The 25,154-nt window shown below is 36.6% G+C and overlaps 1 protein-coding gene across 4 annotated transcripts in view; it reads right to left on the reverse strand.

The window, feature by feature from the left end:
- Nucleotides 1-25,154, reverse strand: part of EPB41L5 (erythrocyte membrane protein band 4.1 like 5) — a 143,116-nt gene that overhangs the window by 64,161 nt on the left and 53,801 nt on the right. For all 4 annotated transcript variants that reach the window (XM_064586415.1, XM_064586414.1, XM_064586416.1 and 1 more), the window contains 7 exons: nucleotides 24,857-24,945; nucleotides 21,253-21,322; nucleotides 16,234-16,403; nucleotides 15,077-15,183; nucleotides 13,800-13,827; nucleotides 4,579-4,621; nucleotides 4,066-4,181 (listed from right to left, as the gene is read on the reverse strand). In XM_064586415.1, the coding sequence (XP_064442485.1) occupies nucleotides 4,066-4,181; nucleotides 4,579-4,621; nucleotides 13,800-13,827; nucleotides 15,077-15,183; nucleotides 16,234-16,403; nucleotides 21,253-21,322; nucleotides 24,857-24,945 (623 nt within the window). The remainder of the gene's footprint in view (nucleotides 1-4,065; nucleotides 4,182-4,578; nucleotides 4,622-13,799; nucleotides 13,828-15,076; nucleotides 15,184-16,233; nucleotides 16,404-21,252; nucleotides 21,323-24,856; nucleotides 24,946-25,154) is intronic.

Raw genomic sequence — 25,154 nt, forward strand, 5'->3', positions numbered from 1 at the left:
ATGCAAAAGTAACCATTTAGGTTTATCTCTTTACATGAATCACATTACTTTCGGTAAATTAAAATACTTGTTAAAAAGTAAAAGTGCTTTTAATTAAAAATTACATTTATTATGACTATAGAATCTTAGGCACTTAACTGAAATTAAGGCATGGGTCACTGTAGAAGTATTAAAAATGGTATAGAAAAGCAGGCTTTATCAAAGTATCATATCACCAAAGGCTGATACATCGTGCCTGGACTATGCTTCCTTCTCACTTGTGATTAGTGTGTCTTATTCTTTTCACCTCAATCTATTTGGATGGCATGGGATGAGAGGATAACAGGCAGCTTTTACACAAACACAAACCTTCTCCTGAGACATCTTCTGAGTGATGTATTAACATGTTAAAATCATGAAAAACCTTTCCAAAATTACAATGATATATACATACCCTTTCAATACAAAAGCATTGTCATTATCATTGATGGCATACAGCTTTCTTCACATTCTTTTTCCTTTCACAGAAGAATTCAATTACAAACAACACTACACAGGTAGTGACTCAATATAAAGTAATTTCTGCCAAATTCTCCTAACGTGATCAATCCTCTATGTACGGAAAATGTATACCATCAACTTGCATGACAAAGAGTCCCAGTGTCTAACGGGCTTAACACTCATATCTCAGTCATGGCTGCATGGCCAGGAAAATGAACACCATGATGGACTCCTGCATTCTTCACATTGTGCTCATGGACAAAGTCAGTGTAGTTTCTATGTGCAGGCTGGGGTGGGGACAAGGCCCTTGTGTTCCACTGGTTTCCACCACGTTGACAGCAGTCACTGGCAGCAGAGAGCCTGGATGGTTGGGGAGTGGGAGGGGAGCACAGTTAGTCAACAGGAATAGGAGAAAATGGATGTGTAAGAGGTAATAAAGGAGAAAGGCAGTGTGACCAGCATGCACCACTGCTATGAGTAGTTATTGACATCTACTCCATGCAATGACTTACAAGAATGGGGGTGGGGGGGTAGAATCCACAAAGTTATATGTAGTGGAAAAGCTCAATATGGAAATATGAGTAAGTAATTAGAGTCAGTTAAGTGAATTAAATAACGAGGAAATTTCACAGAGAACAAAATACTCTATCTGTCCCTGATGTTGGTACCAAAATCAAAGTTAAAAATATTGTTTGAAGTTCTAATGAGAAGGAAAAAATATTTATGATCTAATTTAATTCAAGTATTTAAAAGGACACTTCTACATTATGGACAAAGGCACATACAGAAAAGAGCAACTATGAAAATTATTCCCCAAATTAAGTGATTTCACAGAACTGAAATCCAGGAAACAAAATTCAGAAAGAACATTAAAAAAACAAAAAACAAAAAGCTACCTTCAGAGGCAATGTAATTTTACGTCAATGTTTCCAATTAACAATGGAGAATCATTGTTCCTTCTATAATCAAAGTTCACAGGACCTCAGAATCAAATTCAACAGGTACAGATAATGTGATGAAATTGTAAGCCCCTCCAAGGAACAGTTTAGTAAGTATAGTAAGATACCCTTATCACACAGTGCTATAGAATAGGCCTACAGAACTATGAGAGTGAAGCATGCATACAAGCAGTTCCTGGTGAGAAATAATTAGATCCTCCAGTAGAAAGAAACATTTGTCACAGTTCAGAAAATCAAGGTTTTGCAACACAGCAAAAAGGGCAGCACATATTTAAGATAATTATAAAGAAAAAAAATCAACCCAATTATAAAAGATGTCTAAGGATAAATTTTTAAATACAGTATTTTTCTAACTCAACTAAAACATGAATCCTCATCTTTTTTTCCTTAAGGAAACTGAAATTAACTAAAAGGATTTTTCAGAACAAACTTGAATGCTTTTTTTACAATAAAATCATCATCTTTTCTTCAACAGATATATAATTCGTTCATCAGATCTAGCCCATAAAATTCATGACCCTCAATATATGGTCTCTGAAAATTTAGGAAATTAAGTTAGGTTTATATTGTCCCTGATATATGCAAGATTTCCCAAATATTATTCAGTTTTGTTTTTGTTGTTGTTTATAAATGGTTTAATGGATGTAATACATAAATTGTTTCTCCAAAGGTGATACTCTAAATATCAGATAATTCTACATTATTGATAAACCAAATCATTCACTGAAATAATGGTGTCATTTAGAAGACACCACTGAGAGAAAGCTAAAGAACTGAACGTGAAGTAGGTTTAGATTAAAATGGTTAGAAGTTATCTACCTGATAATAGTCTGTTATTCTGCCCAATTGTTCAAACCTTGGGAGCATTTCCAAATTTTATTAACTTATCACTTTCTAAAGGAGGACTGTTTTATATTCATTTAAGAGCATTAATAATAATAAAAGCATGCAGAAACAAAAAGTGAAATATAGAATGCACTTTAAATTCAGGCTAGGGAATCCACTGGCTCCAAGACAGAACAGTTCTATATTCAGTTCCATGCCACTGCTGACACACACTGAGGCTCATCAGGTTTTCAGGATCACCATTTTACTCCATTTCCGCAAAGGAGGTCTCAGCAAAAGTATATAATGGAAGGACACATAGTTCCAAATTTTCCATTTTCCCTAAAATTAAATACTCTCAGATTCAGTATTGTCTCTTTTAAAGGCTGTGTCAAAGGAACTACGGAGTGCCTAATAAATCAAATTAAATAGATTTAAATATGTGCCCATTAAAATTATAAAACTCAATAAAGATTTAGTGTCATAATATAGTACGCAAACCCCCTCCCAGATTCTCATTCCATATTAATATAAAAGGTAAGCATGTACTAAGGGAGTTCTTTTATAGGTGAAGTCTGGTTTCCTTGCCAATAGGATTTGGTGGTAACATCAAGGCCATAAAACATAGCTGCTTACTGGAGCTGTGTTTACAGTAAGAAACTGAAGAAACTCTTTAATGGCTTAAAAAAATAAAGACTAAATTTGATATTTAGAAGCCTCACTGTTCATACTTTAAGTGTGTGCCCACATGCGCGCACACACACAAAGTACCCCTCTACCACACTCTCAGGTAAAAGGAAAAGAAAAAAATGGTAAAGAAAAAAAAAATCCCTCAATCTTAGAAATTAATCAAGTTATTTGGAACTGAAGTAAAAATACGCCCAACCACGAAACAGCAAAGCATCTTGCAAGTTAGTTAAGCCAAAATAACAGTGAAAAACAATTTCATAGCAAAGACTGAAAATAATCACCAACCACTGTTGACCCACCACCATGAAGGAAGAACTGGTTGCACAGAAAGCTGACCAAAACCTTGAGATCACCACAGAAACTCATTAGATTTCAGGGACTAAACAAACTAAGAGCAAGAGAAAAAGAGAAAAATCCTATGAATTATCAAAGTTCATTTCATAGACACACAATTTGAACAGATGCAACCAACATGACCATTCAACCAAATAATTCCCTCCAAGCCACATACACTTATTTGGGAAATGATGAACCCTACTGATTACACTCCAATAAGCCACAAAGTATTCATATTTGTGTACTAATTATGAATGTTTAAAAAAAGACCCTGGAAATCTAAACAAAGTACCTTCTCTGTCATCAGATTATCTCTCCATCCCCCAAAAGCATTAAAATATTTTTTTTAGATTATAATCTTGTTTCCCTTTTGGCTTATCTTCAGTTTTTAATGAAAAAACACATCCAAAGCACTAGCATTACGTTGTGTGGAATAACATATGATGAACTTATTTTCCTTATTGATCTGAAAAAAGGTTCTACTGACTAGCATTGAAGTCCTTTTCAACAGAGAACCACCCACCACTTCCAATCATGCTAACCAAAATAAGGAGAGATATCTGATTTCTTCAATTAAATAATTGCATTCCCTTCTTCATACATATCCTTTATTTTCCCAAACCCAGTATGACTGTTTAATAATATGTTTCTGTTCAGCTTACAAATATGAATAATTTGCTTTCAATCATATTTAAAGTCTTCTAAGATCGTGGTTGGGAATTTAGAATACCATTAAGCAAGCAACATTTTATTCCAGTTTAAGGAGTTAACAAACCATTTCCTGTCATGCTGGTCTAATCCAGGATTCCTTGGAAGATTCTCTATCTCTGCCAGCACAGGACCAGAGGGAACAGAAGGAATCCCAGGCAGAGTAGATCTCACACCCCAAGCCTGTGGATTATAAAATTATAAAAATCATCTATTTTGCCTAGATAAAAGATTTCTTCACCAATAAACAGAACATTAAAATGGAATACTATCAACATAGTGCAAACAAATGCTTGAATGTTATGTACTACCTCAGAGATAGATAATAATCTAACTAAATATTAATATCTTATTCATTAAATAGGATTTACAGGAACAGAAAATGTTCTATAGAGCACCTATTCTATTTACAACATCTCAGATAATAACAGAGGGTTTCATTATCTACTTTACAGATTAAAAAAAAGAAAACGCACAAAACCGTCCCAAAGTTACACCACTATGAAAATACAATTAATAATACCACTATTTGTCATAATTAACTAGTATTCTAGTGTTTAGAAGCTTAGTATGATCTCACCTGTTGGGAGCTGTTACTCTGAGTTGAAACATTATTGTGAACACTGTAATGGAGAAAAATATCTATTAAAAAAACCATATATAAAATTCGAGGGCTTCACATTGTAAGATTATACATACAGTAATGAAAGTAGTTTTATTTTTAAAGGCATTGTTTTGTTGCAAATAAAGAAAAAATTACTGTTGGAACCTAAAACTAAAATGTAAGATGCCCAGAAAACATTTGCTTTTATAGACAAATACTTGTTTTTCTATAATCTGTTCCTTTGAGATTTCCATATACCTGTATTTTGTGCTTTAAATGTGTAGTTCACTACTAATCTTGTTTATTCATTGGACAGTATCTGTCAAAGATGCAAAATGAAGAGCAGCACAAATGATACCTTAAATTCAAGGCATTGAGCACAAATATCCACATAAACTTATCTGTCACTTCTTTTTTTTTTTTAAAGATTTTATTTATTTATTTGAGAGAGAGAATGAGAGACAGAGAGCATGAGAGGAAGGAGGGTCAGAGGGAGAAGCAGACTCCCCGCCAAGCAGGGAGCCCGATGCGGGACTCGATCCCGGGACTCCAGGATCATGACCTGAGCCGAAGGCAGTCGCTTAACCAACCGAGCCACCCAGGTGCCCCTACCTGTCACTTCTTTTGTATATTCCTACCCTCTCAAGATTTTCCACTGTCAGCAACAGCTCAACATTTTATAACTTAAAAGGCCTTAGTATAAACTTAAAGTCAGAAACCTCTCTGTATGCTTTCTACTCCAAATGATTTATGTTTTTAAATTTTTAGTTTAGGCTGTATTCATTCCCCTCCTCCATCGCTTTCCCACAAAAAAGCACTTAAAAAACAATCTAAAACAAAATAATAAAAACAAACCTCAGGACAGCTAAAAAAAGAGAATATTCAATGAAATAATTCAAAGATAACATATTACCACAACAAAATGATGGGAATAAAGAGTTTATGGACTTCACTACGTTAAAAACTAATGATGTAATGTATGGTGATTAACATAATAAAAAACTACATCAAAAACTAATTATGTAATGTATAGTGATTAACATAACATAATAAAAAAAAAAAGTTTATGGACTTCAGAACTTCTAACATAAGCATACATGTATCCTGAGGTAAAAAATTCAACTAAGGTAACTGAAAATATGTTCAAAGTTTTATACATATATATAGACACACACACACACAATTCCTGGAAAGTGAGAAAATAATCTACAGATTTAATGAGAGCACTATGTTCCAGGAAAATGAGACAGGGAATTAAATTCATTCAATCCCTTACTGGATAAGGAAAGAATACTTAAGGTACCCCAAGGAGATTAAAAGGAAATCACTGCCAATATCTGGCTGGCACAGACCTCCTCATAGAAATATTCAAGAATATTATACCCAAGGACACCTGAGTGGCTCAATTGGTTAAGCATCTGCCTTCAACTCAGGTCATGATCCCAGGGTGCTGGGATCGAGTCCTGCATCAGGCTCCTTGCTCAGCAGGGAGTCTGCTTCTTCCTCTGCCTCTCCCCCTGCTTGTGCTCTCTCTCTCGGACAAATAATATTTCTTTAAAAAATAATAATATTATACCCAGCCAAGATGTCATTCTAGTAAAAGGGAACGGCCAGGGGTGCCTGGGTGGCTCAGTTGGTTAAGGATCTGCCTTCAGTTCAGGTCATGATCTCAGGGTCCTGGGATCAAACCCCATGTCAGGCTCCCTCCTCAGCTTGCTCTGTCTCACATAAATAAAATCTTAAAAAAAAAAAAAAAAAAAAAAAAAAACAGAAAAGAAAAGAAAAGACAAAAGGAAATGGGCAAAGCTTCTCAAACCAAACTCTGAATACAGCATCTAGGAGCCTTTCTCAGAGGGGTGGGAGCAAAACAATCTGATGAAGGACAACCAATTAAGAAAGAACTCAAGAACGAAGAGGCTGGGGCGCCTGGGTGGCTCAGTCGGTTAAGTCAGGTCGGCTCAGGTCATGATCCCAGAGTGCTGGGATCGAGACCCCCCATCAGACTCCCTCCCTGAGTCTGCTTCTCCCTCTGACCCGCCCTGCCCACCCCCACTCATGCTCTCTCTCTCAACTAAATGAATAAAATCTTAAAAAAAAAAAAAAAAAATGAAGAGGTCTTGCTAAAAGCTACGTGATGAGAAGTGAATCAATTTTATATCTTATTTTTTATTACCTACATCTTATCACAAGTTGAGTCACCAGAACTTGCAGTAGCATTGCCTGGATTCAAATCTGAGCTGTACCACTACCACTAGTTCTATTCTCTAAACCTCAGGTTCTTCATTTGCATGAAACTGTTAGGAGGATTAAATGCATTAATATTAGCAAAACACAAAGAACAGTGATAAATAAAACCGACCAAAAAAAAAAAATACTGGTTAGTGTATAACTGTTGTCAAGACATTTGCAAAGAATATACCTGTCAGGCATGATTTCCTTGGACTAATGCTACCGCTCCCAGAACACATTATGCTGGTTTAAGTAACCCATAATCCCAGATATTATGAAATCTCATCCAACCTGCTTGGCTGGATGATCCCCTTGGTTACTCTTTGAAGCTTTCCTTTAACTGAGAATAACTCCAGCAAGTGATAAATAAAAGATGAATAGTAACATGAAAAAAAGTGCTTATAATATGTGATCTCAATGGGATCACAGCCCCGTTTTCAAATAATTTGAAATGTAGAAAGCACTATTTTCTCATAATTACACATTCTTTCACTTCCACTAACACAAAAGTAGGAATGAATACTTCTCATTACTGATCTAATCCAAGCTTCCCCTTTCAAAGGACCACCTGTAATAACTGACCCCTTTTGCTCTTATGCTCTCTGTATTCATCACTTCCTCCTCCGTTCCTTCTTTTTCCTCTCTTTTCCGTCTTCAAGATTCTGTCAGCTAAGCCTGTACAAAAAGTATTAATCACTGAAATGTTATCTATCCTTTAAAATGTCACCTCTTCTTAGGATACTTTATACTAGTCAAGACTCATAGGGAATAGTTAGGAAATAAAATAGTATAAGGAAAACCGCTGACATCAGCCACTTTAAAAACCTGTTACTCAAATAGGCACATTACAAGGTCAAGAAGCTTTTTAGGTCAAATAGCTGTGCTTTTTCAAACAGTACTGTATTCCCTGGTTCACTGGAGCAAAACTGTTCATGCAAACAGAACTACAAGGGCAAAAATGAAAGGGCATTCATGCCAGTCCAAACTCAGGTTCTCTCAAGCAGTGTTATGAAGAGTGGTAAATAACCTTCAGGAGAGCTGGGTCCCCCTCTACATTTCACGTCTAAAAGTTTATTGTAAAAAATAATAACAATAAAGTATCATTGCTTAAATATCCCATTTCTGTTGTGCTTTCCAGAGCCAAATGCATTTTTTCCTTTTATTTTTTTTTTTATTAACGTACAGTGTATTATTTGTTTCAGGGGTACAGGTCTGTGATTCATCAGTCTTACATAATTCACAGCGCTCACCACAGCACATACTCTTCCCAATGTCTGTCACCCAGCCACCCCATCCATCCCGCCCCCCCTCCACTCCAGCAACCCTCAGTTTGTTTCCTGAGATTAAGAGTCTCTTATGGTTTGTCTCCCTCTCTGGTTTCATCTTGTTTCATTTTCCCTCCCTTCCCCTATGATCCTCTGCCTTGTTGCTCAAATTCCTCATGTTAGTGAGATCATATGATACTTGTCTTTCTCTGACTGACTTATTTCACTTAGCATAATAGCCTCTAGTCCCATCCACATAGTTGCAAATGGCAAGATTTCATTTTTTGATGGCTGTGTAATATTCCAGTGTGTGTGTGTACCACATCTTCTGTATCCATTCATCTGTTGATGGACATCTAAGCTCTTTCCATAGTTTGGTTATTGTGGACATTGCTGCTATAAACATCGGGGTGCATATGCCCTTTTGGATCACTACATTTGTATCTTTGGGGTAAATACCCAGTAGTGCAATTCCTGGGTCGTAGGGTAGCTCTATTTTCAACTTTTTGAGGAACCTCCATACTGTTTTCCAGAGTGGCTGCACCAGCTTGCATTCCCACCAACAGTGCAGGAGGATTCCCCTTTCTCCGCATCCCCACCAACATCTGTCCTTTCCTGACTTGTTAACTTTAGCCATTCTGACTGGTGTGAGGTGGTATCTCATTGAGGTTTTGATTTGGATTTCCCTGATGCCGAGTGATGTTGAGCACTTTTTCATGTGTCTGTGAGCCAAAAGCATTTTTCAAGCAAAGATAATAAAACTTAGTTATTAAAATTAAATTAATCTTAATTCTAAGAAACAGACTATATAGTCATACTTAAGTTTTTGGTCAGAAATGTATATTTCCAAAAAAAAATTTTTTTTTTAAAGATTTTATTCATTTATTTGAGACAGAGAGACAGAGAAAGAATGCACGCAAGCATGAGTGGTAGGGAGGGTGGGGAGTGGTAAGGAGGAGCAGAGGAAGAAGCAGACTCCCCAATGAGCAAGGAGCCCAATGTGGGGCTCGATCCCAGCACCCTGAGATCATGACCTGAGCCAAAGGCAGACACTTAACTGACTGAGCCACCCAGGCGCCCCTCAGAAAAATTGTAAAGGACAAATTCTTGCAAATAAAAACCTTAATTTTTCAACTATATATTATTGCTTGAATACTTTGTTTACATTTTGGTAAATTCACCAGGTTATCTTTCTTATTTTAAGCTCTAATATTCTGTCCCAGCCTCCCTTTCAGGTAAGCAAGATATAATCCATTAAACAAAAAACAAACAAAATAGTTTAAAAAGTACAGAATACCTCTAACATTTCTCCATCATTTTTCTTAAAAGCATAGCTTATAAATAACTACAATGAAAGTAAAAGTGTACAACTCAGGAAAGGCAGAAAACTTTGTTTTTTACCCAATTAAAAATTCACAATAGAGAGAATAGCTCACTTCCTCCGTACTCGATTCATTATTTTTTAACAGCCTACTGACAGCTAAAGAAACTTCAGGAGAAGTGCTTTTGTGATGAATCACTAATCACAGCCCAACTTTAATCGTTTTCTAAGTGGGGAAAAAAAAAAAAAAAAAAAAAAGGGCATCTCAAGGAGAGGCTGACCATACTCACTCAGTACCCCAAATCAAACGATTTCTCCTTTTGAAGAAGCTCTAGTCATACATCTGCCATATAACAGTAGACAAATTCAAGAGTTAACTAGATTTGCAAGTATGTCCTGAATCTGATACTTCAACAGACATTCCAAGAAACTGACATATACCAACAGTTGAGAAGCATTATATGAAACTATACATTGTAATATGTACTATTAAAATTAATGAGTCATCATCAAAAGTAGAATTTCTGGGGGTGCCTGGGAGGCTCAGTCGTTAAGTGTCTGCCTTCGGCTCAGGTCATGATCCCAGGGTCCTGGGATCGAGCCCCGCATCGGGCTCCCTGCTCCGCGGGAGGCCTGCTTCTCCCTCTCCCACTCCCCCTGCTTGTGTTCCCTCTCTAGCTGTCTCTCTGTCAAATAAATAATAAAGTCTTAAAAAAAAAAAAAAAGGTAGAACTTCTGGAATGGTGGTTTGAGGACTCTCTCCCCAGTGAAACGAACATTTAGCTGGGGAAAATTATTTAAAAAAAAAATCATTAAAAAGCATACATCAGGGGACGCCTGGGTGGCTCAGTCAGTTAAGCGTCTGCCTTCAGCTCAGGTCATGATCCCAGGGTCCTGGGATCGAGTCCCGCATCGGGCTCCCTGCTCCGCGGGGAGCCTGCTTCTCCCTCTGCCTCTGCCTCTCTCTCTCTATCTCTCATGAATAAATAAATAAAATCTTTAAAAAAAAAAAAAAAAGCATACATCAGTGAATAAACATTTATTCAAGAAAATCTACTAAATCTCAGAGCTGAGTCTGGCATTTGAGTCACAATTTGCTCTCATTCCCTACTCCCCCAAGTTCAATGTGGTGAAAGCTTTACTCCACATGAGTATGGCCAAGAAGATGGAACACTCTCCAAGCAACCCACTTAAATCAGCTATTTTAAATATGTGCAGGAACTAAAAAACCAAATCTAAAGAAATAAGTATGGGAACACTGTCTCCACAAAAAGAAAATATCATTAAACAGAGAATTTATAGATAAGAATCAAATAGGGAAATTCTTAACTTGAAATGTACAATAACTGAAATATAAAATTAACTGAAAGGCCACAACAGGAGATTTGAGAAGGTGGAAGAATCAATGACTTGAAATGGGTCACCTGAAATTATCTAGTCTGAGTAACAGAAAGAAAAAGAATGAAGAAAAATGAACTCAGATATCTGTGGGACACCATCACATGTAACAACAGGCATGTAATGGGAGTCCCAGAAGGAGAGGTGAGAAAGGAAAAGAGATCATTTGAAGAAATAATGGCTGAGAACTTCCCAAATTTGATAAAAGTAATATACCATGGAAAAGCAACCAGAATAAAAATGGACTGCCAATCAAACAAAAAAGACTTCAAAACAAAAAAAAATTACTAGAGAAAAAGAGTGACATTTCATCATAATAAAAGAACCAAACAATTATAAAGATATCTGCACTTAACAAAAAGCCCCAAAATATATGAAACAAAAACTGAAAGAATTAAAGGGAGAAACAGACAACTAAGTGACAATAACTGGGAGACTTCAAAACCTAACTCTTAATAATGGATAACTCAGGGCGCCTGTGTGGCTCAGTTGGTTGAGCGACTGCCTTCGGCTCAGGTCATGATCCTGAAGTCCCAGGATCGAGTCCCACATCGGGCTCCCTGCTCGGGAGTCTGCTTCTCCCTCTGACCCTCCCCCCTCTCATGTGCTCTCTCTCTCTCTCTCTCAAATAAATAAATAAAATCTTAAAAAAAAAAATAATAATGGATAACTCAGCAAAAGATCAGTAATGAAAGAGAAGTCCTGAGCAGTATAAAACCAAGTAGGTCTAACAGACATTTAAAGAACATTACACTCAAAAACAGAATATACACATTCTTCTCAAGTGCGTTTAGACCATTTTCTGAGATAAATCTTATGTTAAGCTATAAAAAAGTTTAAATAAATTTATAAGGATCAACATCATATGAAGTATGTCCTCTAACCATGTAGAGTAAAAGTACAAAAAAATAACAAAGGAAAATTTTAAATATTCACAAATGTGTGGAAATCAAGGAGCACACTCCCAAGTAAACAAAGGGTCAAGGAAGAAATCAAAAGAGAAACTGGAAAATAATTTGGGATAAATAAAAATGAAAATAAAACACACCAAACATGGAATGTGATTAAAGCAGTGGTTGGAGGAAAATCTATAGCAATAAATGTTTTATATTAAAAAAGAATTGGAGGCACCTGGGTGGCTCAGTCGGTTAAACATCTGCCTTTGGCTCAGGTCATGATCTCAGGGTCCTGGGATCAAGCCCTGCATCAGGCACCCTGCTCAGCGGGGGAGTCTGCTTCTCCCTCTCCCTCTGCCTCCTCCCCCCTGCTCATGCTCTAATAAATAAATAAAATCTTAAAAAAAAAAAAAAAAAAGAATGGGGAACCTGGGTGGCTCAGTCAGCTAAGTGCCCAACTCTTGATTTCGGCTCAGGTCATGATGTCAGGGTCGTGAGATCGAGCCTTGCATCGGGCTCCATGCTCAGCACAGAGTCTGCCTGTCCCTAACCCTAGTCCCCTGCTGCACCCCCCCCACTACAACACACACTCTCTCTCTCTCTCAAATAAATAATTTAGAAAAAAAAAAATAATAAAGATCTCAAATAACCTAATTTCCCACATTAAGACACCAGAAAGAGAAAAACTAAACCTAAAGCAAGTATAAGAAATGAAATAATGTATCACAGGCAGCCGGCTGGCTCAGTGGGTAGAGCATGCAACTCTTGATCTTGGCGTCATGGGTTCAAGCCCCATGTTGGGCGTGAAGCCTACTTTAAATTTAAAAATTAAAAAAAAAGAAAGAATATATCAGAGCAAAATTTAATAAACTTGAAAAACAGACAAGAATCAGTGAAATCAAAAGCGGGTTTTTTGAAAAGGCCCACAAAATGGGCTAACCTTTACCTCAGCTGACCAAGGAGGGGGAAAAACCCTCAAATTACTAAAATTAGAAATGAATGAGGGAACATCACTACTAACCTTACAGAAATAAAAAGGAAAAGGAAGTAAACATGAACAACTGCATGCCACCAATTAGGTAACTTAGATGAAATGGACAAATTTCAGAAAGACAGAAACTGAGTCAAAATGAAAAATAAAATCTGAATGGATCTGTAACAAGAGACTGAAGTAGGAATTTTAAAACTTTACACAACGAGAAAGTCCAGGCAAGATGGCCTTTATAATGGTGAATTCTTTAAAGAAGAATGCCAATTCTTTTATAAATTCTTCCCCCCGCCACCCCCAAACAGAAAGGAAACATTTTCAACTCATTCTGTAAAGCCAAAATTATCCTGATACCGAAATCAGATGCAGAATTACAGGAAAACTATAGACCAGTGTCTTCAACAAATATACACATACAGGGGCGCCTGGGTGGCTCAGTCAGTTAAGCAGCTGCCTTCGGTTCAGGTCATGATCCCAGTGTCCTGGGATCAAGCCCCGCATCAGGCTCCCTACTCAGCGGGAAGCCTGCTTCTCCCTCTCCCTCTGCCTGCCACTCCCCCTGCTTGTGCTCTCTCTCTTTCCCTCTGTCAAAATAGATTAAAAAAAAAAAAAAAAACTTAAAAAAAAAAATATATATATATACACACACATACAAATCCACAACAAAATGCTAGTGAACCAAATCCAGCAACATATGATATAAAGAATTATACACCATGACCAAGTGGGGATTATCCCAGGAATAAAATTAATTGCTTATCTGCAAATAAACCTTTGTTCTTTGAGCTCCTTGTGCATAAGAACCCTAATTTATTCATCTTTATATCCTCGGTGACAGGCCAATAACAAATGTATGTCATTCTCATTATAAATAACACATCCATCCCCACCCCTGCCCTTTATTTCTTTAAACTGCTTTATTTTTCTTTGTGTCAATTTTATCTGGAATTATGTATATTTTTGTTCCCTGCTACAGTCCCAATGCTCAGGGAAACTTAACACGTTGACAAGTCTTCAACAAATATTTGTTTAATTAATGATAGCAACTACATAAATGCTAAATTCTAAATTCTGTTCCTAAATTGTAAGTCATTACTCACCTGAGTTCTTCAGGTTTTGCTGTACTTGCTGACAGAGGAAAAAAAAGAAAATGTCCCATTAGTTTCCGCTTACATGGTAAACTGCTTAACTATTCATAAAAGTAAATCTAGGGAGTTTTTAAGCCATATTTCCCAATTATAGATTCAAAAACCGTCATTTCACAAAATGTTCTAGGATTCACATCATTAAAATCAATAATGACAATTACTTCCATTTTTAAAACAAGCAATAAAATAACATCTTCTTTTAAAACAGAACCACCTGCAAGCCTCCTAGAGTGAGGTGACAATAAAACACTGTCAGTGGAAAATAAGAGGTAACTGAGGGTTTCAAATCACCACGAACTAAAATGGTCTCATTAAAAGTTATGTATTCTTTAATTTATAGTAATACCAAACAAAAATTATGAATATAAATGAGTTTTTTATGCCAAACATCAGGTCACGGCAGATGTTTCTGGACAACTGGGATGACCCTAGTCAGACATACTAAAAACTCAACCTGTACTTTAATACTAACTCAGATTCAAAACCAACCATAACTTTTAGTTTCTCAAGTAAATCATGCTTTTTATTACATAAAGTTAAATATATATTGATGTTTAAATTTAAACACTATTTAAAAGAATCCTAATATTATAATACTATATGAAATAATTTTTACTTCAAATTTATTCATCCTATACCAATGTTTTTTTTTTTAAGTTCTTAAGGGCATTTAGGAGATTATTATTAATGAAATCTGGAAGTCAAAAAGAGAAGGGAAAGTGTTACTCTATAGAACTAAAATAGTTAATATGAACAAAAACCGAACACAAACTCAAAATAGTACCTGAATTGGGATTAACATAAAGTTTAATCTCAACAACAATACAGGCAATTTTTCTTTCTATTTTTTCTTTTTTTAAAAAAGGATTTTATTTATTTATTTATTTATTTGAGAGAGAGAGAGATCACGAGCAGGGGGTAGGGGTAGAGGGAGAAGCAGACTCCCCGCTAAGCAGGGAGCCTGATGCAGGACTCAAACCCAGGACCCTGAGATCATGACCCGAGCTGAAGGCAGACGCTTAATCCGAGCTGAAGGCAGATGACTGAGCCACCCAGGCACCCCCTTCTATTTTCTTATATTGATTGTGTCATAACCAAAGTTAGTAAGGGTACTTCACAGTTGACTGGAATTAACTTAAGGTTGAGGTAACTTCCTTTCAAGTAAACATTTCCAGCACATGATGGACTATCAAGGAAGAATAGTCTTTTGAAACAAGGTTGCATCTCACCTTTCATTTGTAGAGTTCGTCTAGAGTATCGTTTGCTGGGTCTTCTTTCAAAGGATGTTGATCTTCTTGGTTTATTGGTTTTTGTGGTCTGATATTCAGTTTTTCCACTAAAATAAATGAGGCATATTAAGAGGAGTAAGAGAATTTGAGGCCTACAGTAATCAGATACCTATGAGAGAAAGTCTACATTAAGTTAGTCCTTAAACGAACCATCCTGAGCTTCATCCTGAAGTAACTACTACTAATAGCCTTGATGTCTCTTTTTACCACATCATTTTTCTACTCTTTAGGCTTGTGTGAAATATGCAACATGCAAATTATATTGTTTTTTCCTAAGCATGCATGTGCCTAGGAACGTATTGAATAACTTTGGAATATCTGTATCTTATGCAACTCCTTTCCTCTCCCCATTCACTCACCTCATGCAGTTTGCTATTAACTCAAGATTTTGTTATTTTTTTCTAATTGTGATACACTTTTCAGAAACTTTCCAGAAATATTTAAAACTATTTTCCCACTCTCTTTGATTTTCATTCAAATTTTCTTAAGAAATGCCTCCTCACTTTTAACATAGGTAGAACAGAAGCTCTACTTTCATGAATTCCACACAATCAACTTGCCACAATACTGATTATTATCCATTTGTTTTTTAAATCACAGTGACTCTCGGGGCATGTTGAAAACTCATAATCAATAATCTACTCTCAGGTAAACCAAAACATTTTTAACTTATGACCAACACACAAGGAGTCCATAAAAATAACGTAACTTCAGGTTTATAAAGGACCAGAAATGTTACCCAGGATTAATTTTCCTCTCAGTGCAGAACAAATACCCTTTTTCTATATGGCAGTCAGCTATTGCATGAAGACTCCTTAAAGCTCTTGTTATATGAATTTAATCTGGGGGTTAATCTATAAAGTAAATGTTAAGAGGAATATAAAATCCGTGATACCAGTATAATGCTTTCCTGTCTATTCAGGAAATTACAACCAATAACAATACCACTTTGTCTTTTATTTTGGTCAGTGAAAACACTGGCAAACCACTTTGTTTCTCTATGCCTTGGTTTCTACATCTGTAAAATGAGAAGTTAGCCTAAACTTCTTGGCTTTATGAAAGAACATAAGATATAGCAAGCAGCTATTGACATTCACCTATATCTAAATCGTGATCCTAGTCGAATAAATCCCGATCGATGAGAATTCTTTTGGACCGGGCCTCGGAGACGAAAGAATGCATGATGTTCCACAGCACACTTCCATAAATGTTTGCATGCTTTTGGATGATCCAATCGAAAGACAAATGTATGTTCCTGCTCTTTGCCCTGAAAAAGAAAAGGATGTAAAGACAGGTAATTATTAGGTCCAACAGTTCTGCCCCTTGTAACTCAGCTACAAATACAACCACAGCAATACCAAGAACCAAATAATAAAGCATCTAGTTTGCTCCCTGAAACTCACTCTCTCTAGCTACCTACGTAAAAAGGCAGAGTTGAAATCAAGCTGTCCACTTTCACAGCCAATATAAAATTATTCCTAAAAGGGTCCTCCCTACTTAAGTGGTCTCATTTCTCAGAGAAACAAAAACTGAGGCTTTGGGATATATATTTATAATGTAAAGGATCATACAAGATCTGGCAATATATATCAAAAAACTTAAAAATGTGCACATTCCTCGTCACAGTAACCATACTCGCAGGAATCTAATGATAATAATTAACATTACAGGCATTTTTCTAAGGATTTCATATGGATTAATTCAATGAGCAGATAATATCATTAGCATCATTTCACAGATAAGGAAACTGAAGCTCAAGAAATAAAGCCCAAGGTCACAAAGAGGAAACCAGAATTTGAACCTAACTATTTGTCCTCCAGAACCTGTTTGTAACAACTAAGCTTTACCATCTCTCTAAGGTAAAAGATTTTAACACCAAAATTTATACCCATATATTTTCTTCACAATCTCATTTATAATAGTAAAAATTGGCATAAAACCCGAAATGTCCAAGAGAAATTATCAAATAAATAACATCTTTTAAAACTATACAAAAAGATAAATGAATAAAAGATGAATGTACTATTGTTTATTCATATTACAGAATATGTAAGTTAAAATGAATGAACTGGTCTACATGGCTACACCTGTTTAGGTGAAATAAGGAAACTGCAAAAATAAAAAAAAATATATATATATGATTTATGTAAACTTTCAAAACAATTCCACCATGTATTATGATGTATTTATATTTGGAAAAAGAAAGTATGAGAATGATACCCTCCAAGAATGATGGCCAGCTACAGGAAAGAAAGGGACAAACTAGAGGGTTAGACCTCAGCTATACTGAATAAACTGTTATTAATTTACCTATTTCTAAGAGATAAGTCTGAAGCAGCAATGACGAAAGTGTTAATCTAGATGAGTGACATGGATATTACATTTATGATATTTTTTGTACTTTCCAGTATACTTTCAATATAAGTTAAACTATTCTGTCATTTTAAAATATTACATAAACTCCATATGTAGTTTCCTCATGACTCTGATATAGGCAAAGATTCTTAAATTTTAAGACTCAGAAAGTACCGACCACAATGGAAAAAATTTATGAATTCTATTACTTTAAAATTAAGATGCTCTACCCAAAACATACTATTAAGGGAGTCAAAAGGCAAGCCAAGGAGAAGCTACTTACAACACATATATCTGCAAAGAACTGATGTTCAGAATATATGAAGAACTTCAAGGAGGAAAAAAGCACATGACCCAATAGAAAAATGAGCAAAAGACTTGAACAAGCATAAAAGAGAATACCCAAATATTCAATAAATATATAAATAAGTGCTGAACAAATAATCATCAGGGGAATGCACATGAAAACCACAAAATCATTCTACCACCAGAATGGCTAACATGAAAAGAGAGTATCAAACATTAGCAAAAAAAAGAACAAATGGAACTCTCTTATACTGCAGGTGAGAATGTAAACTTGTATAAACACTTTGAAAACAGTTTGGTAGTATCCACAAAAGCCAAACACATGCATATCCTAGTCTTAGCAGCACTCCTAAGTGACGAAAACTAACAACTCAAATGTCCATCAACAGCAGGATGGATAAATAAGTGTAGTCTAGGGGCACCTGGGTGGCTCAGCGTCTGCCTTCGGCTCGGGCCATGATCCCAGGGTCCTGGGATTGAGTCCCACATTGGGCTCCCTGCTCCGCGGGAGGCCTGCTTCCCCCTCTCCCACTCCCCCTGCTTGCGTTCCCTCTCTCGCTATCTGTCAAATAAATAAATAAAATCTTTAAAAAAAAAAAAAGTGTGGTCTATACATAAAATGGAATACTATATAACAGTAAGAATGAGCCAATTATAGCAACCTGCTACAAGAGGGCTGCGGCTCACAAATGCATTGTTTAAATACATAAGTCAGACACAAAGGGAATAGTCAGGTTTCATTTAGATAAAGTTCAAAATATAAACAAAAACCAATGTATGGTGTTAAAGTCAGGAGAACAGTTGTTACCCTTGGAGGCCTGTACCTGGTGGGAGGCACAAAGGAGAGCATATCATTCTGCCAGTGTTCTATTTTTTTCTCCATCTGGGTGCTGGCCATACAGGTGTTTGTGAAAATCCAACAAGCTGCACACTTGTTTTTGCACTTATCTGAATGTATGTTACACTTCAATAAAACTTACCAACAAAAAATACACACAGAAAAAAACATGGGAAAGCGTATAACCTCAAAGCAGGAAAAATCCTTGAAAGACTGCCTTGAAAGATTGATAAATTTGCCTATTTAAAATTTTTTTGTGGTGCCTGGGTGGCTCAGTCATTAAGGCTCTGCCTTTGGCTCAGGTCATGATCCCAGGGTCCTGGGATCGAGCCCCACATCGGGCTCCCTGCTCAGTGGGAAGCCTGCTTCTCCCTCTCCCACTCCCCCTGCTTGTGTTCCCTCTCGCTATGTCTCTGTCAAATAAATAAATAAAATCTTTAAAAAAAATAAATGTTTTTTAAGTACATGGCAAAAATCATAATAAGGAATGTTAAAAGACAAACAACTATTAGATAAAATATTTACAGTTTCTATGACAAAGGGTAAAACCAGTAAGAAAAAGGCCAAATGACAAAATATGCAAAGGATATGTATGAATAAAGAGTTTGGAGAAAAGGAAATACAAAGAACTCAAATGTATGAAAAGTTGTTCAATATCACTCATAATAAACAGCAATAAAAATCAAACCTACAATGAAATTCCATTCTTCACCTTCCAGATAAAAATGTGACAACTTATCCTGAGGAAAGAGGTTTCATCTTTGATAGATCTCTGTACCCAGGACAAATGCACATTTGAACCAGCAAATCCACCTGCAGGAAATTATCCTACAGACACTTGCCAATGTATAAATTCATGCATATGTACTGAATGTTAACTGAGAATTTATTAAATAAATTAGGGTACACCCATACAGTAGAAACTATGCAGTTTGTTTTTTAAACAAGAACAAAGAAGCATTCTAGGGCGCCTGGGTGGCTCAGTCGTTAAGCGTCTGCCTTCGGCTCAGGTCATGATCCTAGGATCCTGGGATCAAGTCTCACATCGGGCTTCCTGCTCAGCGGGAAGCCTGCTTCTCCCTCTCCCACCCCCCACCCCCCCGTGCTTGTGTTCCCTCTCTCACTGTCAAATAAATAAAATCTTAAAAAAAAAAAAAAAAAAAAAAGGCAGCATTCTATATAGTCATATGGAAGATTCCAGAAGTTATAATGTGAAGTTTAAAAAGAATTAGTACAGAACAGTTTAAAGGCATAGTAACTTCTGTATAAAAAAGAACTGATATACACATTTGCGTGCGTGTGTGTATGCGTGTATAAAATACCTTCAAAAAGAGATCCAAAAGGCTAATACTATGTAAGATCAAATCTAAAATGCCACTAATTGTAAGATGCACAATTATCTTATGGCCCAAATGAGAACAAGTGTCACCAATTATGACCATATTTCCTTATCACACAGAATTATATTTTATTCTTCTTCAGGACTGCCTTTAGGTTTAGAGACAAATATCACTGAATCACACAATGCTTACATAAAAAGGAAAATATCTGTAAAATAAGTTTTTAGATATGAAATCTGCCTCTTCTGAGTCATTCTCAATTCATTTGTTGATAATATAATGATTATCCTCTGTACCATCAATAGATTTCCTTTTAAAATGCTCTATTGCCTCTTTGATTTCCTTCTAAGCTGTGTGACGGGGCAATCCTTTGCATATACCTTGGTGATAAAACTTGAAACTTGGGCACCTGAGTGGCTCAGTCGTTAAGCGTCTGCCTTTGGCTCAGGTCATGATCCCAGGGTCCCGGGATCAAGTCCCACATCGGGCTCCTTGCTCGGCAGGAAGCCTGCTTCTCCCTCTCCCACTCCCCCTGCTTGTGTTCCTGCTCTTGCTATCTCTCTCTCTGTCAAATAAATAAATAAAATCTTTAATAAAAAAAAAAAAGAAAGAAAACTTGAAACTTGCAAAATTACTGTTTTAATTTTCAGAATCTTCTTTTAGGTTCTCTGTTAAATAGTCCTTCTCACACACCATGTGCATCCAAGTCTTTTTGACATTTGCCCAGCTTGCTTTTATCTATATCCATCTACATGAATATATGTTTTTCAATTTATTTCTTTGCATGCAATAAAGTTACTTTTATTTATTCATAATTCTGCGAGTTCTGACAAATGCATGGAGTCTAGCAACTACCACCAAAATCAGGTTACAGAATAGTTCTCTCATGCCTCCAAATTCTCTATGCTGTTCCTTTGTAGGCAGGCCTCCCCATTCTCCCTAATCCCAAACAATCAGTGATTTGTTCTATTACTACAGGTCGGCCCTTCCCAGATCGTCATATAAATGAAACCATACAAGTCATTATCTTCTGAGTCTGGCTTCTTTCACCTAGCATAATGCATTTGAGATACATCCATGTTGCGGGTATCTAATAATTAGGAGCTAGAGTTAACATAAAAAAAAAAAAAGTAATCCTTAATTTAGAAGGCTTTACTAAAGATTATTAGACTTGAGTTACCACATAACATCATCATTGTTTAAAAAGTAATGCATCTTTGTCTCTCTCAAATAAATAAAATCTTAAAAAAAAAAAAAAAGTAATGTAAAGTTCCTACCTGATCATCATCTTCTACAACCACCAGGGTTAATTTATTCTTCTTAAAATCCAATCTGGTTATCTTGGGCCTATAACAATATCAGAATAAAAGCCAGATTTCAAGTAAATGTCCTCTAAATTAAAAGAAAATGTTTGTTGTTACTTCTAGCATATTAATCATCTAACTGCTGAAATGAAAACTGGTAATAGGATAGACATAACCTGTACTGCCCACCAACAAAGCCTCTAATCTAAAAAATATTTAGGATAACAGAAAAAAACATTTCAAAAGCAGTATCTCTAATAAAACCAATGCTGCACATATATCAGACATTAAAAATGTTAAGAAAAAAAGAAAATGAGGAAATCCATACATATATTTTATAGGCTGCCAGCTATGGTACAAGAGATTCTCAAGGCCTAGTGTAAAGCACGAGCATAAGAACTAGATATAGAAAAGACTATAGAGCTTTGTTAAAAGGCATAAAGGAAAACAAATTCTTGATTAGAGCCTTCAACTCTATTTTCTGTATCAATTTTGGTTTGAGAAGTACATCTATAATCTTATAAAAAAAAAATTTTTAGGGCGCCTGGGTGGCTCAGTTGGTTAAGCGACTGCCTTCGGCTCAGGTCATGATCCTGGAGTCCCGGGATCGAGTCCCGCATCGGGCTCCCTGCTCGGCAGGGAGTCTGCTTCTCCCTCTGACCCTCCTCCCTCTCATGCTCTCTGTCTCTCATTCTCTCTGTCTCAAATAAATAAATAAAATCTTTAAAAAAAAAAAAAAATTTTTTTAAACCTCACTTTATAGCCCCTTTTCCAACTCTATCTCCCACCTGTACTGAAATCCTCAACAACCTACCACATGTGAACTCTGTACTTTTATAAACTGTGAATGTCCAAACAATACAACTCTCATTCTAATTTTCAAATATAATCTATATAAAAGATATAATTGTAGGGGCGCCTGGGTGGCTCAGTCATTGGGCGTCTGCCTTCAGCTCAGGTCATGATCCCAGGGTCCTGGGATCGAGCCCCGCATTGGGCTCCCTGCCCTGCGGGAGGCCTGCTTCTCCCTCTCCCACTCTCCTGCTTGTGTTCCCTCTCTCGCTGTGTCTCTCTTTGTCAAATAAAGTCTTTAAAAATTATATATATGTATATAATTGTAAGACATAACTTGTTTACAAGAGTTGTACTAAAACAATAAGTTAAGTATAACATGTAGAGGAGGAGGGGAAGAGCTAGCACTTATTTAAGTGTAACAAATAATAATGCCTATGAAGTGTCAGGTACTCCTGTTAAGTGTTTTACATGTATTAATTGAAAAGATTCTCACAACAACCTTAAAAGAGGTGGTACAAAAGATGCTTTCTTTATCTCACCACCTACAGCATTCTCTGGCCATGAAGTGTGTTCCATCTGCCCACAGGGCAAGCTATAAGTGTCAGAGAATTAACACTCAAGGACTGGGTAAATAAATACCCCAGAGCTCCTTCACCTATAGAGGGACAATTATGAAGGTGTTCCACTGAAGTCTCTCAGAAAGTCCCTAGCAGAGACACTTGTTTTCAAAAATAAATGAAATATTATCTTCAACTTTTTGAGGGAAAATAATCTTCAACCCAAAATTCTATTCTCAGCCCAATTATCAATAAAGCATAAGAGAAGGGGCGCCTGGGTGGCTCAGTCGGTTAAGCGTCTGCCTTCGGCTCAGGTCATGATCCCAGAGTCCTGGGATCGAGCCCCGCATCAGGCTCCCTGCTCCGCGGGAAGCCTGCTTCTCCCTCTCCCACTCCCCCTACTTGTGTTCCCTCTCTCGCTGTGTCTCTCTCTGTCACATAAATAAATAAAATCTTAAAAAAAAAAAAAAAAAGAAAGAAAGCATAAGAGAAGAATAAACCATTTTAAGGTATCCAAGGATTCAAACAATTTACCTCCTACACCCCTCTTTTCTTAGGCAGGTACTTAAGGATATAGATTGGAATAAACAAAAGGAAAGAAAGGAAAACATGGGAAGAAGACACAAAGGATCCTAGCTGAGGAAACAGATAAAAGCTGCAGAGTAGCCTGAAGAGCAGACAGTTCCAACTGGAACAGAAGAATCATTCAATGCAATCCTGAGGATTTGAAAGAACCTAAGGATAAGACAAAGGCAGGTAATTCAAAGGGTTGTGTGGGGTATGCGAGAGTGGTGGCTTGGCGGGGGGTGGGGGAGCCAAGAACTTTGGGAAAAACAAAAACCTACAGAGGAAAAAATAAATGTAATCCCAGTTGTGAGTTCAAAGATTTCTGGACTGATCAAAAGAAAGACAGGATCATGAGACAGCAGTATTGTACAATAAACTTTACTAAGGTGTTTGAACAGGGATGCATGAGAAGGTAAGCCTTTGACTACAGGAGACCTTCCAGAGGTGGCTGCACAAAGTTACCACCAAATAAGGGGAAGAAGGCAAGGGAACTTGTAGGAGAGGGGAATCAGAGATGAGGCTTAGATGTCTACTCAATGGCATTCAGCAGCAAGCTGGGAGTGTCTGGGTCAGAGAACTCTGAACAGCAGTAGTGGTTTGAGGTCTTTCAGAGTTACAGGATTTGTCTTATCTAAGACTAGCTGACGTCAGGTACAGCTTACAGTGGGACATGCAAAGCAGGCAGGCTCTAAGTCATTAAAAATATACCTATTGGGCTATATGCAAAGTAATTGGGTGTATAGGAATTTGAGTTTCGTGCTGGTGGGCTTTGAGCTAACAATCCTGGCATGCTGTGAAGAAGTAAACAACACCGGGACCCATCTTCAGCTCCTGTATGTAACACTGGTACACTACGAAGCTCTACACCAATTCTAACACAGGAATAACAATATGAACACTATTTCCTGATTTCAATTTTTAGAACAAACCAGGCAAGACGTGAAGAACTTAACTATGGCTACAAAATCCAAGTAAAATCTATCCTCGAGGGGCACCTGGGTGGCTCAGTCAGTTGAGCGTCTGCCTATGGCTCAGGTCATGATCTCAGGGTCCTGGGATGGAGCCCCACATCGGGCTCTCTGCTCAGCAGGGAGCCTGCTTCTACCTCTCCCTCTGCCTGCCTCTCTGCCTACTTGTGATCTCTGTCAAATAAATAAATCTCTAAAAAAAAAATCTTAAAAAAAATCTATCCTCGATATAAAATGCAAATATAATTTAAAAATATGAATGATAGAAGTTGGGACCTAAAAAGAGAAGCACAGCTTAAAGGGAGGGGTAAATATCCTCCTTTTACACACCACGGAGTAGAGAGTAATGAAACTGCCTGTGGAATAAGAAGTACTAAAAACAGTGATATAACTACATAACAGCAGTGTCCTCGTGGACACTTAAAACATGTAAAAATATAAAATATATCAAGAGATGTATGCTGACATACCCTGAAACTAATGGAAAAATGGATGGAAGAGTTTAAAATTTACTTCTGGGGGATGGGACTAAAGATGGGTAAGGAGCATGATGGGAGAATATAGCTTTTCATTTACAATCTTTTCAGAATTTTATTTTCAAACTCAATTTTATGTACTAACTTGACAGAGATGTTTTTTACTCATTAAAAAAACAAAACAATAAGTATCTGTAACATTAACTCTGCTTACCAAAAAAATAAGCCAATTTTGGTCTCTCCTTCGAAAACAAGGACTCCTGTTGGAGTCAGTCCCAAGCTATAGTCATTCCCATCTCTAGCCTAATTTAAGGAGAACAAAATGTGTTAGATTTGCATTAGACAGACTCCACATGTTCACAAACAGTTTATTTTCACACTGAATTATATTAACTATATACAGGCTAATATTAATATGCAAAGTGTTTTCAACAATCAGAACACCCAAAATAACATTCTCAGGGAAATTCATGCATACATTTACTTTACTGTAACAACATAGTCTTAAAGTA

Source organism: Mirounga angustirostris, unplaced genomic scaffold (genome assembly GCF_029215605.1).
Source record: "Mirounga angustirostris isolate CCGP_5_RB_7025 unplaced genomic scaffold, mMirAng1.0.hap1 SCAF_3, whole genome shotgun sequence".
NCBI classification, from domain to species: Eukaryota; Metazoa; Chordata; class Mammalia; order Carnivora; family Phocidae; genus Mirounga; species Mirounga angustirostris.